A 17,148-nucleotide genomic window follows, 5' to 3' on the forward strand; every position below is an offset into this window, starting at 1 on the left:
CCTTATAATGGCATGGGTAGCGTTATAATTCTCTGAATATGCCCTTCATTTATATTATATATTTTTATGTTTATAGTTGTTTGCCTTTTGTATCTGCAATGTCAATGTAAGTTCCTTGAAAGTAAGGAACATATTTTTGTCTTTCTTTTATGCCTAGTACTTAGCAGAGTGTCTGACATATAGCAAATTAAAAAAAAAAATTGTTTTATTTTTTCTGGTTATACATGTATGTTAACTTTTTAAATACACATTTCTTTTTGAATCATGTTGGGAAAGTTAAATCAGAACAAAAGGGAAAAACTGTGACAGAAGGAAAAAAATAGAAAAAAGGGAACGTAGCATGTATTGATTTACATTCAGTTTCTACAATTCTCTTTTTGGATGCAAATGGCATTTTCTAGCCAAAGTTTATTGGGATTGCCTTGGATCACTGAACTGCTGAGAAGAACCAAGTCTTTCATAGTTGATCATTTCACAATCTTGCTGTTACTGTGTAGAATGTATTCCTGATTCTGCTTGTTTTGCTCAGCATCGGTTCATGTAAATCTTTCTAGGTCTTTTAAAAATCAGCTTGTTCATTTTTTAATAGAACAATAATATTATTAACAATAGCTTATTCAGACATTCCCCAATTGATGCACATGCATTCATTTTCCAAATTTTTGCCACCACAAAAAGAGCTGTGACAAATATTTTTTACATGTGGGTCCTTTTTCCTCCTTTATGATTCCTTTGAGATACAAATCTAGTAATGGTATTGCTGGGTCAAAGCATGTAACTAATATTTAAAAATGTTTGTTGACTGATTGACTAGATGCTTCCTCGAAGTGCTTTGTAAAAACTAAAGTGGGGAGAAAGTGGCTTCTGGTAAGCATGGCAAAGGGAAAAACAGTAAAGGAAGTGGTGCCATGTTAGAATGGTGTGAAACTCTGGAGGTGGTGGTTTTATGTGACAGACATAGAGAACCATGGCACATGATAATAATGGATTAGACAATAGAAAATATGTTTCCTCATATGCTGTCTATACCGTTGGGTCAAACTCTAGTTTCCTTGTCCTAATTATTCTTATGCCCTGGGATTACTGGTGAACTTGCAAATAAAATTCATAGTCTTATTTGAACCATAGAACTATTTATGATGGGAGACTCTTTTGTGATTCCACTTCTATTGCTACATGTACCAAAAAGATAATTTCTTTAAGGGTTGTTTTACAACATCCTAGTGACATCCAAAAGCCTCCATGAACATGAAATATGGAGACTAGGGTATGTCTCAAACATCAGACATCACTTCTCTCCATAAGGTCAGTCATGGGTATTTATTTACATTTATGTTGATTCTCTAGAGATCTGTAATTTTATCGTATGGATATAAAACCTTTGGAGGAACAAAGGTAATATATGACCATATCAACTTAGAATTTACAAAGAGAAAGAAAAGATTTTAAGAAATAGGTTTATGTGTTATACCAGTATTTCTCTTGGTTGCCACATTTCTCTGCTTCACAATGAGATCAAATATTTGTTCATAGAAATAGTTTCTAGGTTCTTTTGGTCTCAATGTAGCAATTTCTTTACATTAGTTGAGCTTTGTTAGGAAATAGAGAACAGGCTGTGATGACAAATGACACATTCTTTTTCTATTTTCTATTTTCCAACATCAATAATTTATTTAAGTTAGTTAAGTTAGTTTAGACTTACTTTTAACTGTATGCTATAGCTTCTTATTCTGATTCTTTTTAAAAGTTGGTATTGATTTTGATTTTATTTTAAGAAGTCACCTAATTTTTTTGGTAGATGTCCTATAAAAATATAAGTTGATCAATGAAGTTCATTATGTATTAACATTTAAATTCTTCCCCCTTTTTTCCTATTTGGAATTATCTTTGTTTATATAATTAAAAATTTATCCTTAAGGTTTTCCACCTCTCTTGACTTAGTTTTCATTGTAGAAATTCATGTTATGGTTACCTATCTACCTTCTGTTGAACTCTTAGAAATATAGCACTGTGTTTAGCTTTTCACTTCTTTAATACTTTGATGGTTCTATGATTTCATCATTGTGAGCCACTCTTAGGGCATCTACCCAATATTTCTGGGAGGTTCCTTCTTCTAAATAACCAGATAGTGAATTCTTTGTCATTGAAAATCTTAAAGCAAATCCTGTATGACTATTTAGTATTATAGATATTATAGAGTACAAAATGGCAGCCAAAAAAGTTAATATGATTTTGAGTTCACCAATACAGTATAATATCCAGAATACCTGAATTGATAGTACCTATGTGTACTTGGATCATAAGTGAAATATTATTTATAGTATTAGGAATTAAACTTTAGACATGATAATGCCAACCTGGAGAATGGCTGGTACCATGGAAAAGTATATTTGATTTGGATTCAGAATATCTGGTTGCATATCCTGGCTCTGCTACTTATTCCCTGTATGCTAAGAAAACTTACTTAGAAAACTAACTTCATCTCTATAGACTTCAATTTTCTCATCAGTAAAATGAGAGTATTCAATGAGATTTTTTTCTAGGATTCCTTTGGATCTTAGTCTCATGAGAATGATCAGAATGGTGGGCACTGGTATAACAGTGTAGTATGAACATCAGATAAAGGAATCATTGGATTTTGTCTTGTAAAAAAGAAGCCAAGACATGGGTCAGGGGGACCTTGACTGCAATTTTCAAATATTTAAAGGAATATTATAGTTATTGCTTCCACATTGCAGGATTTTAATTTTAATTTTAATTTTAATTTTTAATTTATTTTAACTTTAAAAAAGAAATTGTTAAAAGATAAAATATATTGATAGTATACAACACTAACATATATTTTATGCATTTCTGAGTTTCTAAGCTTTTTTGTATCATCTGCTAATCTTCAAATGTTATCTGTAGGTTGTACAAAATTCTCCCCAAATTCCCATTTAACTTCTTATCCTGACCCAAATTATATTAAATCCTGATGGGAAGAGTTGCAGTGTGGAAAGGATAACTGTATGTATGAGGGATTAGCTTTGTCATACTTGACCTCAGAGGATTGGTGTAAGATGCAAAAAAAAAAAAAAAAAAAAAAAAAAAAAAAAAAAAAAAAAGACTCTAACTCAATACAAGGGAAAGGTTCCCAATGACTAGAGCTATTCAAAATGGAAGTCCCCTATCAGTGATATTCTTCAGACTTCAAGTGAGGATGATTACTTGTTGGAGATATTATAAAGAAAACATGTTTTTGGTATGGTCAGGCTAAATAATGATAATCTATGAGTTATGTAATGACTGCGTATTTTAAAATCAGCCTGAGTCAGGAATTCAAGTTAAGGGAAAATCTTCAGTCTTTATTCTCAGTAGAGGTGAAGAAGGGTCAGAGGTAAAGGGGGATCAAAGGTAAAGGGAGATTATGCATCAAGAAGCCAGTCAGACCAGAAGCCAGCCAGCAGTCTCTCTGCCCCTCTGCCTCCACCCACCAAAATTGTCATTTCCTATACCACACATCAGGACTTGCACAAAGAGTGGGTGGGGACCATTCTTTCTCCAAGCATATATATTACTAGAGTATGGTCCAATTACTATCTAGCCTCATGTGCTTGGGACCTCAGTGCATCAGCTCAAGCTTCAGCCCATTACAGAGTTATATTCGAACTTTTTGATTATATAATTTTGAAAAACTCATCATTGGTATTCTGAAAAATGTTTCATAGAATATCCTGCACTTCAGGTTCTCCATTAAACTAGGCTTTTAAATTCAGGAAACTTCTGATGTTGGCAGTTGGCAAATAACATTCTGTAAACTTCATATTCAGATTTCTTCTTGAAAAAAGAGTATGTATTTATCAAATGCCTAGGACAAAATATACATTTATAATTTGAGGGATGTTTATCTCGCTATGCAAACAAAATACTAAGATACTAAATAACATTTTTGCATTCGGAATCTTAATGTTAATACAAAATCCTAATTATCCAATTCTTGTGCAAATGAACATAAGAAGGAGATGAGATGGAGGAGAATTATACTTTTTTCAAGATTCCAAACAGATTTTTATTTAACCTCATAACAGGAAGCTTAGAGGATATTGAAACTCAATAACCCTGAAAATAGTCTTCTATAGGAAATATTCTCTTAGGGAGTTTAGGGAGCTGTCCATAAGGCTCAGATTCTAAAGCTTGAAATCATGTAGTCTGGCTGTCTTTTGAGTGACTCATTTTGTCCTGCAGGAGAGAACCTTGGGATCAGTATTTATTAGAGCTATTATAGAGAATAATATGGCAGCTAAAAAAGCTAATGTGGTTTGGGGCTTCATTGATAGAAACATAAAGCTTATTACATATGAGATGACGGTTCCCCTGTACTCTGCCGTATTCATACTATACCTTGAATATTATTTATTGCAATGCCATACTTTAGAAAGGATGGTGATAGGTTGGAATGTGGCCGGTACAAGGAAAAATATTTTTTCCTTTAAAAAGCCTTCTCCTGTTCTCTATTTTTTTCTAAATTGGGGGGAGGGTCTCCTTTCTCTGGATTATTAGGTTGCAGGTTCTTTGTCACTGGGTTTCTCATCTCATTTATTGGAGATGTTGAGTGGAAAATGACATTCCATGAATCTAATGACATTTTAGGATAAGTTAATTGAAGTATAATATTCACAATGAAGGAAGTGATGGTCACCCTGTGTTTCAGGTACCTGGAATGTTTTTAGAGCCAATATATATATATAAAGAACAATATATATTATAAAGAGCAATAATAAAACAAGATCATTCTCCTCCTGTCCAGTGCTCCTACTATTTTCAGCCTAGTTACATTCTTTTGGGATATAAAAGGTTACCCTTTTCTCAAAAGCTTCTGTTTCAACAAAGTTTCTTGTCTCAAAAACTCCTTTCTCTACCTTATATCATGGAGAGAAATAAAAAAGAAGAGGAAAATATTTCTTTTATCCTTTTAATCATTTCATGTTAAATGGTTTTTATTTCCTTTTTTTTCTTTCCAAATCTTCCTTAAAGAATTGTGGGTGGGAGGGAAAAGTACTTGTTTTAATTTTTTCTGACCTCTAGTTCACCAGATTTGGCATGATGTTGTTAATCTGAAGGAATAAAGGTAAGAGGAATCAGAAAAAAAAACATTTCTATTCTTTCCCCTGTCTTTGGCAAGCCAAATCTCTACTTTAAGAAAACTATTGAGTATCTCTATCCTGAAATCTTTACTCTGATGCTAATCCAATGTGTGTCTTGCTATCCACCTGAAGTACAAAATATCACTCAATTACTTCATGGTCCCAGTAAAGTAAAAATATCACTAAGATTTCTCTCTGGACAACTACCTTTAATAAAAATAAATAAAATAGCTGGCACTTATATGTTGTTTTAAGATTCACAAAGTTCTTTATAAATCTTAACTAATTTTTATCCTCATGATAGCCCTAGGTGATAGATGCTATAATTTTCTTCATTTTACAGTTGAGGAAAGAGACAGACATATGAATTTCTACATTCAAGTGATAGATGATTTTTTCTACACATGAATTTAATCATTCAACACCCATGAATTTGAAGAGATATCCACAATACCTGATCCACAATATGATTCTAATTGCTAATAGTTTTTTTTAAATCTACCCATCAGCAAATATATATATTCCTCTCCCATCAGGTAAAAGTCATTACCCTATATCACATAGACTCAGTGAAATGAATTTTGACATAAAATGTTTTTCATAGCCACCTTAACATCCTTGTTCCTCAAACTATAAATGATGGGATTGAGCATGGGAGTCACCACACCATAGAACAGTGTAATAAATTTGTCTGTGATATCACTGCCTCCTCTAAGAGAATCCTGAGATTTGGGTTTTGCATACATGAAGAAGATTGTCCCATAGAATATAATCACCACAGTCAGGTGAGCCGAGCAGGTGGAAAAGGCTTTGTGTCTCCCTTTTGTAGAAGGAATCCTGAAGATTGCAACAAGTATGAAAATGTAAGAGATGGAAATTGATATTAAAGGAATAACTAGAAAGATGATGTTTGATCCTACTATGCTAAAAATATTGACGGAAATATCTCCACAGGCCAATTTCAGGATAGCCAGAATCTCACATAAAAAATGATCAATGATGTCCACACAAAATCTTAACTGAACTGCAAGAGAAGTTTGGATCACTGAATCAAGAACCCCTGCTGCCCAGGACACAGATGCCATTGACACATAAATACTCTTGCTCATGATGACAGGATATCTTAGGGGCTTGCAGATGGCCACGTAACGGTCAAATGCCATCATGCTTAGGAGCACACATTCAGTTACACCCATTGCAAAGGATAGAAACATTTGCATTGCACAGCTGGAGAAGGAAATGGCTTTCCTTGGAGTAAGAAAACTGTTTAGAATCAGAGGCACAGTAGAGGTTGTATAGCAAATATCCAGGAAGGAGAGGTTACCTAGGAAGAAATACATGGGAGTGTGGAGATGAGAGTCATAGATGGTTACTATAATCAGCACTCCATTGCCTACCAGAATTACTAGATACATCCACAGGACCAGCACGAAGAAAATGGTTTCTAGCTTTGGATAGTCAGAAAGTCCCAGGAGAATCAATTCTGTCACGGTGGTTTGATTGGTTCCTTCCATTTAAAAGATCTCTTTCACTTGTGTAGATTCTAAAGGAAACAGAACATAATTTTGTTGTATCAATGCCAGGAAGTATTGATCTTTTTCCAAGATTACATCTCAAGTAAAAAAAAAGTTAGTCTTTTTTTGACTATGAAAATATGTCACAATTAAGAGACCAAGATCCGTCTCCCAATGGTCAAAGGATAGGAAAAAAATCCATACAAATAGTTTCTAGTAGAATTGTGATTACTAACAACCATATTAAATAGTGCACTAGATCGTCATTATATCATTTATATCAATGATCAACTTATGTCAAATCAAAAGAACTTCGAGATTTTATAGCATATCCAACAAAATGGCAAAAATGTTACAGGATCAGTATTCATTGTTAGAGAGAAAAAGGGAAGATACGGTAGTAGAACTTCACATTGGTCTAGTCTGTCTGAAAAGTAATTTGGAATTATGCTGATAAAATGAAGCAAATTTCTATATTTTCTGACCTGGAATTTCCACTACAATCCTAGGGCGGTCAATAAGAGAAAAAAAAGTTTCATATACACCTATGTATTCACAACAATAATAGCAAAGCAAGAATAGCAAAGAAGTGAAAACTGACTAGTGAATTTTATTGTTGTTTAGTTGTGTCTGACTCTTTAAGACTCCAACTTGGGGTTTTCTGCATAAAGATATTGTACTTCCTGCTCCAACCCATTTTGCAGAGGCCATGCAAAGTCATGCAAAACACATCCATAAAAGTAATGTTGTGACAGGAAACATAGACTCCCCCTCCCCCAAACCAAGAAAAATAAAGTTAAAAAATATGCTTCACTTTGCAGGCAGACACAATCAATTCCTTCTCTGGGTATGGATAGCATTTTTCATCTTAAGTTCGAGTCATCTTGGACCATTGCACTGCTGAGAATAGCCATGTTATTTACAGCTAATCATCTTACAATATTACTGTTACTTTGTACTTTGTACTTAGAACATTTTTTTTTCTATACAGCTATATTATTTTCTATGGATTTAAAGCTTTGATTATTTCATCTGAAAACTATTCATATCATTTGATTATTTTTCAACTGGAAAGTGACTCTTATTTTTCTAAATCTGCCTCAGTTTCCTATTTGTTTAAGAGATAAAGCCTTTATTAGAGAAACTGTTTTCAAAATTCTTCACAATTACTATTGCTAATTCTATTTCCCCCATTTATTTTTTCTTTCCTTTCATCCTATTCCTCCTCAAAAGTATTTTGTCTCTCACTACACCCTTCGCCAATCTTCCCTCCCTTCTCTTGCCCTCCCATATATACTTTATATATATCCTTTCAAATTCAGTTTATGTGTTTGCTAGTTTTGCTGACCTACTTTTTTTCTTTTTATTTTAAAATCTTTGTTATAAAGGGCAGGACGTGAGTAGAGGTTAGAAAAGGATATATTCAGAAAAGAAAGTGATATAAAAACAAAAGATATTAAAAATATTACAAATTTAAAAATACTGTAGCACAAAACATGTTTCCTTGTTGTAGTGATAACCATCATTAGAAGATCCACTCAGAAATCCTAGAACAAAGATTTCAGATTTAAGACAATTAAATACCTTATTATTAGAAGGCCAGTCTAAAACTCACACAGTTGGGTTGAAGTAATGGTTCGTATATGGTTTTTATTATTATTTTGGATGTGAATTTGCTGATGAAGCTTAGGTATTAAGCAATTTAGGGCAAATAAATAATTAATAAAAAGAACCCAGATCTTGGATGTAGGGAAGATCTGGATTCAAATTCTGACTAACTATGGGAAAAATCAAATTAACTTCTTTGGATCTCATTTGTAAAGTATAAAACTGGGCACAATAATCTCCAAAGATACTTCCAAATTATATGCTTTATAGTTATTAAGTATGTAAAAGTATCAGCCAAAGAAACTGGTTGAATGAACTATTTAGATCACATCTAATAATTGTGTCTCACAAATTGAGAATAAGAGATACTATTTATATTAATAGGATATCATATCATCATTGATATTTATATCACTTATAAAATCATAGTCTTTCTTCCTTAGCAACTGATATCTTGTATCTTATAAGAATAAGATTTATGCCTGACTCTGCAGGATACATATTGGTCCCAAGATTTGATTGTCAAGTACTATGGTTATGACCTAGATTGGATTCAATTATTTTTGCTTCTTTGAAATTCAGTTTCCCACAGTTAGGGATAAAACAAGGTTTATAAAACTTATTGTAAGATTCAAAGGAGATCATGGGTGTCCATACTTCCTAAGTCATGAAGTGCTATGAAAGCAGAAGTGATTATGGCCAATGGTTTTACTTTATGTATTGAATAAGAATCTAGTGTTAGAATAAGCTTTTATCATTAACACCCATTTTATTAGCTTTTTCTATTCAACATTGAAGTACATTTGGAAGCTTTATTAGTAGATTTTCCAAAGAAGAGTAGCTCAGAATATCACTAGTATTAGTCAGGTAGCTGGCACAATGGATAGAGTGCCAGGTCTGGAATTAGGAAGAGCTGAGTTCAAATTTGACTTCAGATCCTTACCAGCCAAGTACCTTGTATGAATTACTTAACTCTGTTTGCCTCAGTTTTCTCATCTATACAGTGATTTGGAGAAGGAAACGGTAAACCACGCCAAAATCTTTGCCAAGAAAACCCCAGATGGCATCACAAAGAGTTGGACATGATGGAAACAACTTAACAGTAAAGAGCAAACATTTCTGTTACAAGGCATTATTTTTGATAATTGTGTTCTTACCTCTAATTCAATGACATTGCAACTAAAAATTTACTGTAACCATAAATATTAGAGACATTCTTAAAAATAAATACCAGAAAGGGACTTAATATTCTGGTCCACACAACTCAAATAATGTATCTCCTGCCTTTGAATTCATAAGCTTATAAAGCTCTATTTCTAAATATTTAAAATTGAGTAACAGCAATGTCCATTTACCTCTAAGTCTAAGAAATATTGTCCTCCTTGCTCAGAAAGTAATTACTAACTGACTTCCAGTTGCTCTGTTATTCTGAGTCAGAAAAATCATTTCCCAAACATATGGAGTGATGATCAATATAATGTGGACAAATACATGTGGCAATTATTTTTGTCAAGTTTCACTGAGAGAATACTCATCAAAAAGTTGAAAAAGTAACAGCAGAAGAAATGGAAAATTCTCATATTTTCAGCACCATGAGTTTTCTGTCTTCATATTCTGTACATCAATGAAATAAAGAAAAAGAGTGTGGCAACCCATTCTTGATCAATATAGGTCTCTATTAGACTTGAGCCAATTTCCTAGGAAAACAAAACTTTCAGTGTTCTCTACAGTGTTTCTAGCATTTCAAATTCCACATTCATTCTCCAAAGGATCAACTATTGGAACCAAAAGTAACTTAAATCCCTTGTTGCTTTAAGGGAAAGTTCTAATCCCTGAGGCAATTTAAAGTTTATCAAAAAGGAGAGGGTAGGGAATCCCACAGATCCAATTAAAGCAAAGTTACTACTTTGTTTTAATTGAAGTCGAACTTTTTTTTGTGTGTGTCTATGGACTCAGTGGAAAGTGGAAACTTTGTTCCCTGACCTTTGGATAAGAGCTAGAGCTAGCACATTGGGATGTTTGTCCTAGATGCTGCTGCTGACAGAAATGGAAATCTTTTCTACTTCTGGGAGTCCAAATATTAGACTGGTCCAATCCCTTACTTTGCTCCTGGGGTCATCAGATGCTGTGACCAACTAGCTTTTTCCTTGGCCCAGTTTCCAGTTTTGGCTGATTGTCCCTGATCTAGGGATTACTAGATCAGCATGGGCTGGGGTTGAGGGGCAGGGTGGTCAGGAAGGATCTACTGTGGAGGCAATATGCAATGATAGCTGTTTGTCCCCTCCAGCTTTAGGATTCCTCTCATCTCTCATTCTCTGACTTCCTTTCTCACTGTGCTCTCTAGAATTTTCTACTGGTATCAAGAAGAGCAGTATGATGTGACTGAAAATATTGGATTTTGAGTTAGAAGAACAAGAGAAGAGAAGCTAGGTACTGGAGTGGATAGAGCACTGGCCCTGGAGTCAGAAGGGTTTCAAACTGGGCCTCAGACACTTACTAGCTGTGTGACCCTGAATAAGTCACTTATCCCTGATTACCTGAATAAAGAAGAATAATAATCAGAGGATCTTGAATACGTAATTATGGGCCAATTATTTAAACATCTATGTGTTTCAACTTCCTTATCTGTGTGGGTCATATATCTTCTCAAGCTCCTTTCCTTATTCATATTGACACAAGCAGGTTAATCTCTTAATCAATGACTACTACTGTACCTCCTTTCAGGATCCTAGGGACACACAATAGGAACTATGCTATATATCTAATGCTGATATCAGGCCCCCATTTAGCAGGTTCCTCCCAGGCAGGGGTATGCTGGGGGTGGGAGGGAGGGAAGAGAAGACATTCTTGCTCTCTATAGGAGTTCTTTAGCCTATTCTTGTCATGCTTCATGATCCTCCACCAGTCCATGTCACATGGGTCCAGGACTCTCAGAGTCTTTCACTATTATATTGCTCTTAGAGGGACTGCCTTCCTATTGCTGTAATATTCACTTATCTATTACTTTCCTGGAGGTGTGCTACAGTCAGCTTGTACTGGGTCATTTGAACCAATTATAAAATTTTCAATGTGAGCATTCATACTTTAGAATTTGGCAAATGCTACAAATTGCAACTTTATTATTATTATTTTTTTTGCTTGAGTTCTGGATTTAAGAAAGTAATGGGAAATGTTAGTAATACAGATTAAATTTAAAAGTATTCTATCTGTAGCTCCACTCCCTCTCTACTTTTTTGGGACTACAAACTAATTCCTATAAAATTTCTCATCCCTTTTTGAATTGTAGTGCAGTTGGTGATAGGAGACCTTTTAATTATCTCATTATTACTATATGTAATGAAATGCCAGATTCTTTATGACATTATTTTCTTATAAAAATAGTAGTGATCTTTTAGTTTTAAGATGCCCTGTATGTGTTAAATGTAGTGATTGGTCTGTTGGAGTACATAAGGATCTCACAAATCTGCTCTGTTTTCCCTATGAGATTAACCATAAGAATTTATTTATGTTAATCTTGATCCTGTAAATATTTATGATTTCAATGGGACAAACAAATGATGGTGTCCTATCAATAGATGGACCATCCATTGGTGGAAATCTTGGGGAAAAGTGACCTAGCTAAATTACAATTTGAGAATGGGCAGAGAAAATATATATATAAAAAAAAGAAAACAAGTTTATGTTGAAAATTAATTTTGTCCTTGTCTTTTGTGGAACTCTCTGCTTGGTGAGGCAGATGAACATTTACTGACTGAAATTGTTTCTATTTGTTCATCAGGACAATTGATTTATATCAGTTCAACTTCTATAGCAAATAATCATTGAGAGTTGATACACAAACAAAATTTTTGTTACCTTTTTCAGCATCTATAATTTGTTCAAACAGGTCATATTAGCATTTAAAAAATTATATGTCATCTCGTGTAATTATTTCTTCTATGTTATTGATGTTAGTCTTTATTCTAACAAGTTGATGGTGGATTATGTATATATTTTCTCATATAATTATTTCTTTTTGTGTTTTGTTTAATTTCATCTTTGTTCTAACAAGTCTATGACTGTCAGAATGTATATAACTTATTTAGAAAGGACAATCATATTTTGCTTCCTACTTCTGTATGTGTTTTTATTAAAGTGTAAGCTGGTCATAGGTATTCCCTCAGTGTCCATGTTGTTCTCTTTATACAACTTACTGTTTTAAAAAATATTATTTTAATAATTTCCATTTCTGTCATCAGAATTTAATCCTTAAAGTCATTTATCTTAGCCCTCTTAAAGTGATTACCATTTTAGAATTTTGAAGGAACTACATATGGAAGAATGATCAACTTAATTTTGATTGACTTTAGAGGACAGAGAAGCATGTTTTGTGTTAGTAATAGATTTAATTTTCTAATCATTAGAGATATCTAAAAAGGAAATTTTCTGTCATCAAAGTATTTAATTGAAGTTTAGTTGCTGATATTGCAGAAAGTATACATGTTTCAGGTATGAATTGGATTAAATAGTTTTTGAGAATCCTTCCAACCTGAATTTATTCACATTAGTTGTGTATATATCTCTTTCTACATATCCACTTAGCAGTGTTATGTTACATTCTAGAAATAGAATGAAGCCAGAATACTTGAATTGAATTACAAGATAAGGGCAAATAATGGGAAATGTTCATAATTTTATATACTCTATTTTATAGCCCTTACTATACCCTAATACACGATTGATTTTTGTAAGAATTTCATGTGGTGCTGAGAAATGCTCAATATTTTAATGGTCCCATTTATAAGATGTCGCCAAATGTTTTGAGTCTACTTCCTCTAGTAATATTTTCTATTCCATTTTTTTTATTTTGTTGTATATATTTGTCCAAATCTGAGACAGAGATGTTAAAATCTCCTACTCTTTTTGTTTCTATTTGTGTTTTTGCAATTTATCTAATATTTCAAAATTTCAAATTCAAAATATTGAAATAATCGATATTACTTTATTTCCTATTGTTCCTTTTACAGAATAATGTGATTTTCTTAGTTAATTCTATTTACATTGTGATTTTTTTGCTTTTCTTCACTGATAGCACAATTGAAACTTTTATTTTGTTGGTTTCACTTGATGTATAGAAAATTTTGTTTATGACTAAATTTATTCTCTATATGTCTTTGCTTTTACATGTATTTCCTGAAAGCAACAGACTTTAGACTTTTTTTAATCCATTCTGTTATTCACTTTATTTTTTTCTCCAGTATTTTATTTTTCCAAGTACATGGAAAGATAGTTTTCAACATTCATTTTTGTAAAACTTGGTGTTCCAATTTTTTTTTCTTCCTCTTTCCCTTATCTAACCACTAGCCAATATATCAAGCAATGTGATATAGGATAAACATGTGCAATCCTTTAAAACATAATTCCTTTTTTTTTGTCATGTTGTGCAAGAAAAATCAGGTGAAAAGGGCGAAAAACCATGAAAAAGAAGAAAGCAAAGAAACAAAATAAAACAAAAAAGGTGAAAATACTATTTTTAGAACAATATTCAATCTCCATAGTTCATCCTCTGAATGAGGATGGCATTTTCCATCCCAAGTCCATTGGATTTGTCTTGGATCACTATATTGCTGAGAAGAGTTAAGTCTATCATAATTAATCATTATATAATCTTGCTATTAGTGTTCTCCTGGTTCTCTTTACTTCACTCAGCATCAATTCATATAAGTCTTTCTAGATTTTTCTGATATCAGCCTGCTCATAATTTCACATAGAAAAATAATAATTCATTAATTTATGTGTCATAACTTATTCAGCCATTACACAGTTGAAAGGTATCCACTCAATTTACAATTCCTTGCCACTACAAAAAGAGCTACTACAAACATTTTTGCACGTGTGGGTCTTTCTTCTCTTTTTTAATTTCTTTGGGATACAGGTCCAGTAGTAACATTGCTGGATCAAAGGGCATGTACAGTTTCATGACTTTTTGGTTGTAGTTTCAAATTGTTTTTCAGAATGACTGGACCAGTTCACAACTTCACCAACAATGCATTAGTGCCCCAGTTTTCCCACATTCTCTGCAATATTTACCATTATCTTTTCCAGTCATCTTAGCTAATTTGAGAGGTGTGAAGTGGTATCTTAGATGTGTTACTCACTTTAAAAAATGATGTTATAAAATTAAATAATAAACAAACATAAAATAAGCAATAAAAAGGAGATACTGAAATTAGAGAAGTAGATAAATTAGAATAAAACAGAAATAATCAATAAGACTATCAAGTGGTTATTCACAAAAAATATAATTGGAAAACTAACTTGAAAGAAAAAAGAAAGCAGGAAATAAAATCAAGAAAACAATAAAGTAACAAGATGAAATCACAACAAAATTTAAAGAAATAAAAAGTATTGTCAAAATCTACTTTACACAGTTATATACTAACAAAACTGAGAATATAGAAAAACAAGAGGATTACATTAATAACTGTAAAATAAACCTACCAGGAGTTTAAATAGAGATGTTAAATAAAGAAATTACCAAAGTGTGTGTGTGTGTGTGTGTGTGTGTTAAGGTGCTTGTGGGTAGGTAAGAATGTCCCAACCCTGTTGGAATTACAAGAGAATTCTACAAAAAATTTTAAAGAAAAATTAATATAATACTACATAAATATTTTTAAAATTTGTGAATATTATATCAAATTATTTGAGAAAACTATATCCGATATTTGAGACACTAGAGAATAATAGAACAAAGAAGTAGAATTACATACCGATATCATTAATGAACACAGACTTAAAGATTTTAAATAAAATTCTGTCAAATAGCCCATCAGTTTATTCAAAAAAATCATTCATAAACAATCAAATAGGATTTATATCAAGGAGACCAGGATGGTTCAGAATTAGGAAATCAAACAAAAACATCTAAAATCACATATTTATCTCACCATGTCTAGAACAAGCTTTTAACAAAGGATAAAGTTCATTTGTATTAAAAATCCTACAAAGTGAATGTTGTAAAATTACAAAGAACAGGTATTTACTCAAAGAAGAGATAAAGGCAGACAGTTTCCCACTGAGAGATGGCAGAGGTAGAAGGTACATGAGTGTAGAGCATTGCATGTTTTCAGATATTTTTCACTGTACCGATAACTTTTGCTAATTATTTTTCTCTTCTGCCTCTTAAAAAATTTTTTTTTCTGAAATATTTTTTGTTATGTGACACTGCTTTCTAGGGGGAAAGTGGTAGTAGTGAAGAAGAGAGTATTTGGGGGATAGTTAGGAAAAATAAAAAACATTCAACAGACATGTCTGCTCAGAGGCAAGTCATCACTGAATAAATTATCTTTTAGATTTTCTCAGGGAAGCATTCTGACTCAACATATTCTTTACAGCTGACTTTACATCCTTATTCCTCAGGCTATAAATGATGGGATTGAGCATGGGTGTTACCACACCATAGAACAGGGAAATGAGTTTGTCTGTAATATCTTCTTTGTCTGTCTTAATGGAATCTTTCGATTTGGGTTTTGCATACATAAAGAAGATTGTTCCATAGAAGATGATCACCACAGTCAGGTGGGCTGAGCAGGTAGAAAAGGCTTTCCGTTTCCCCTCTGCTGAAGGGATCCTCAGAATAGTGGTAATGATGAAAACATAAGAGATGGAAATTGATATCAGAGGAAAAACTAGAAAAACGAGGTTTGATCCCATTATACTAAGCACATTAATGGTAATATCTCCACAGGCCAATTTCAGAAGAGCCAGAATTTCACAAGTGAAATGGTCAATGACATTAGCACCACAAAACGGTAACTGGACTGCAAGGGATGTTTGTACTATGGAATCAGCAGCCCCTGCTGTCCAAGAACAAACTGCCATCGACACATAGGCTGTCTTACTCATGATGACAGGGTATCTCAAGGGGTTGCAGATGGCCACATAGCGGTCAAATGCCATCATGCTAAGGAGTATACACTCTGTTCCTGCCATGGCAAAAGACAGAGACATCTGTATTGCACAGCTGGAGAAAGAAATACTTTTTCTTGGTGTGAGAAAACTGTCTAGAATTAGAGGTACAGAGGATGTTGTGTAACAAATATCCAGGAAAGAGAGATTACTGAGAAAAAAGTACATAGGTGTATGTAGGTGGGAATCATAGATAGTTACTGTGATGAGGACTCCATTTCCAAGTAATATTACCAGGTACATCCACAGGGTCAGGACAAACAAAATAGTCTCTAGCTTTGGGTGTCCAGAAAGCCCAAAGAGGATGAATTCTTTCACAGTGTTTTGATTGGTCTCATTCATTTTTGAAATACCCTTTCAGTCTTCAGGATTCTGAGGCAAAAAGAGAATAGATTTTTTTTTAATTCCAGAAGTTTCAGTAGGAACATCTCTTTCAAGATATATCAAGCAAACTATAATCCTATGTGTGTGAATATAGGAATTTACTGCAATATATAATAAGATGGAGAGTCATTCCACAGTTTATTGTCAAAACACATGAATGGTTATTAAGAAAATAATTATAAACTGTTAACAATATAGAAGATTTCCTCAAATCACCAATTATATGAATAAAAAAGCCAAAACTGGTTTGAAGTTTCACCTTACATCCAGAATATTGTTAAACATGATGAAAAATGGGAGTGTTCAATGCTTGAGGGTGGTGGAAGAATGATTTGAATAGTTATTCTGTAAGGCAATTTTGAATTATACTTAAAAAATGAAAATAAATTCATTGTTCAATGCCATATCAATCAAACAGTCTGCCTAAACTTAAGAGAAGTAGAAAAAAAAAGAATAAAAGCACTCCATGTAGAGGGGATAAGTTCAGGGATCTCAATAATAGAATGAAAAGAAATAGTATTAAGGTGAACTTCCTTGTCAGAGTTCAAACTATATTATAAAGCAGTGATTAT

At 33.0% G+C, this 17,148-nt stretch overlaps 2 protein-coding genes across 2 annotated transcripts; both read right to left on the bottom strand.

The window, feature by feature from the left end:
* Positions 1–5,689: 5,689 nt before the first annotated feature.
* On the bottom strand, positions 5,690–6,637 carry LOC100915753 (olfactory receptor 13C8-like). The gene has a single exon (XM_003763251.1). The coding sequence runs from the start codon at positions 6,635–6,637 to the stop codon at positions 5,690–5,692; it is 948 nt and encodes a 315-aa protein (XP_003763299.1).
* An 8,928-nt stretch (positions 6,638–15,565) lies between these two features.
* On the bottom strand, positions 15,566–16,534 carry LOC100916012 (olfactory receptor 13C7-like). Its single transcript, XM_003763252.1, has one exon. The coding sequence runs from the start codon at positions 16,532–16,534 to the stop codon at positions 15,566–15,568; it is 969 nt and encodes a 322-aa protein (XP_003763300.1).
* Between the last annotated feature and the right edge of the window lie 614 nt (positions 16,535–17,148).

The sequence above is a fragment of the Sarcophilus harrisii genome, chromosome 1 (genome assembly GCF_902635505.1).
Source record: "Sarcophilus harrisii chromosome 1, mSarHar1.11, whole genome shotgun sequence".
Classification (NCBI taxonomy): domain Eukaryota; kingdom Metazoa; phylum Chordata; class Mammalia; order Dasyuromorphia; family Dasyuridae; genus Sarcophilus; species Sarcophilus harrisii.

What these genes read in the sequence shown, in the direction of transcription:
- LOC100915753 (XM_003763251.1), bottom strand. Translation starts at nt 6,637, where the DNA reads ATGGAAGGAACCAATCAAACCACCGTGACAGAATTGATTCTCCTGGGA.
- LOC100916012 (XM_003763252.1), bottom strand. Translation starts at nt 16,534, where the DNA reads ATGAATGAGACCAATCAAAACACTGTGAAAGAATTCATCCTCTTTGGG.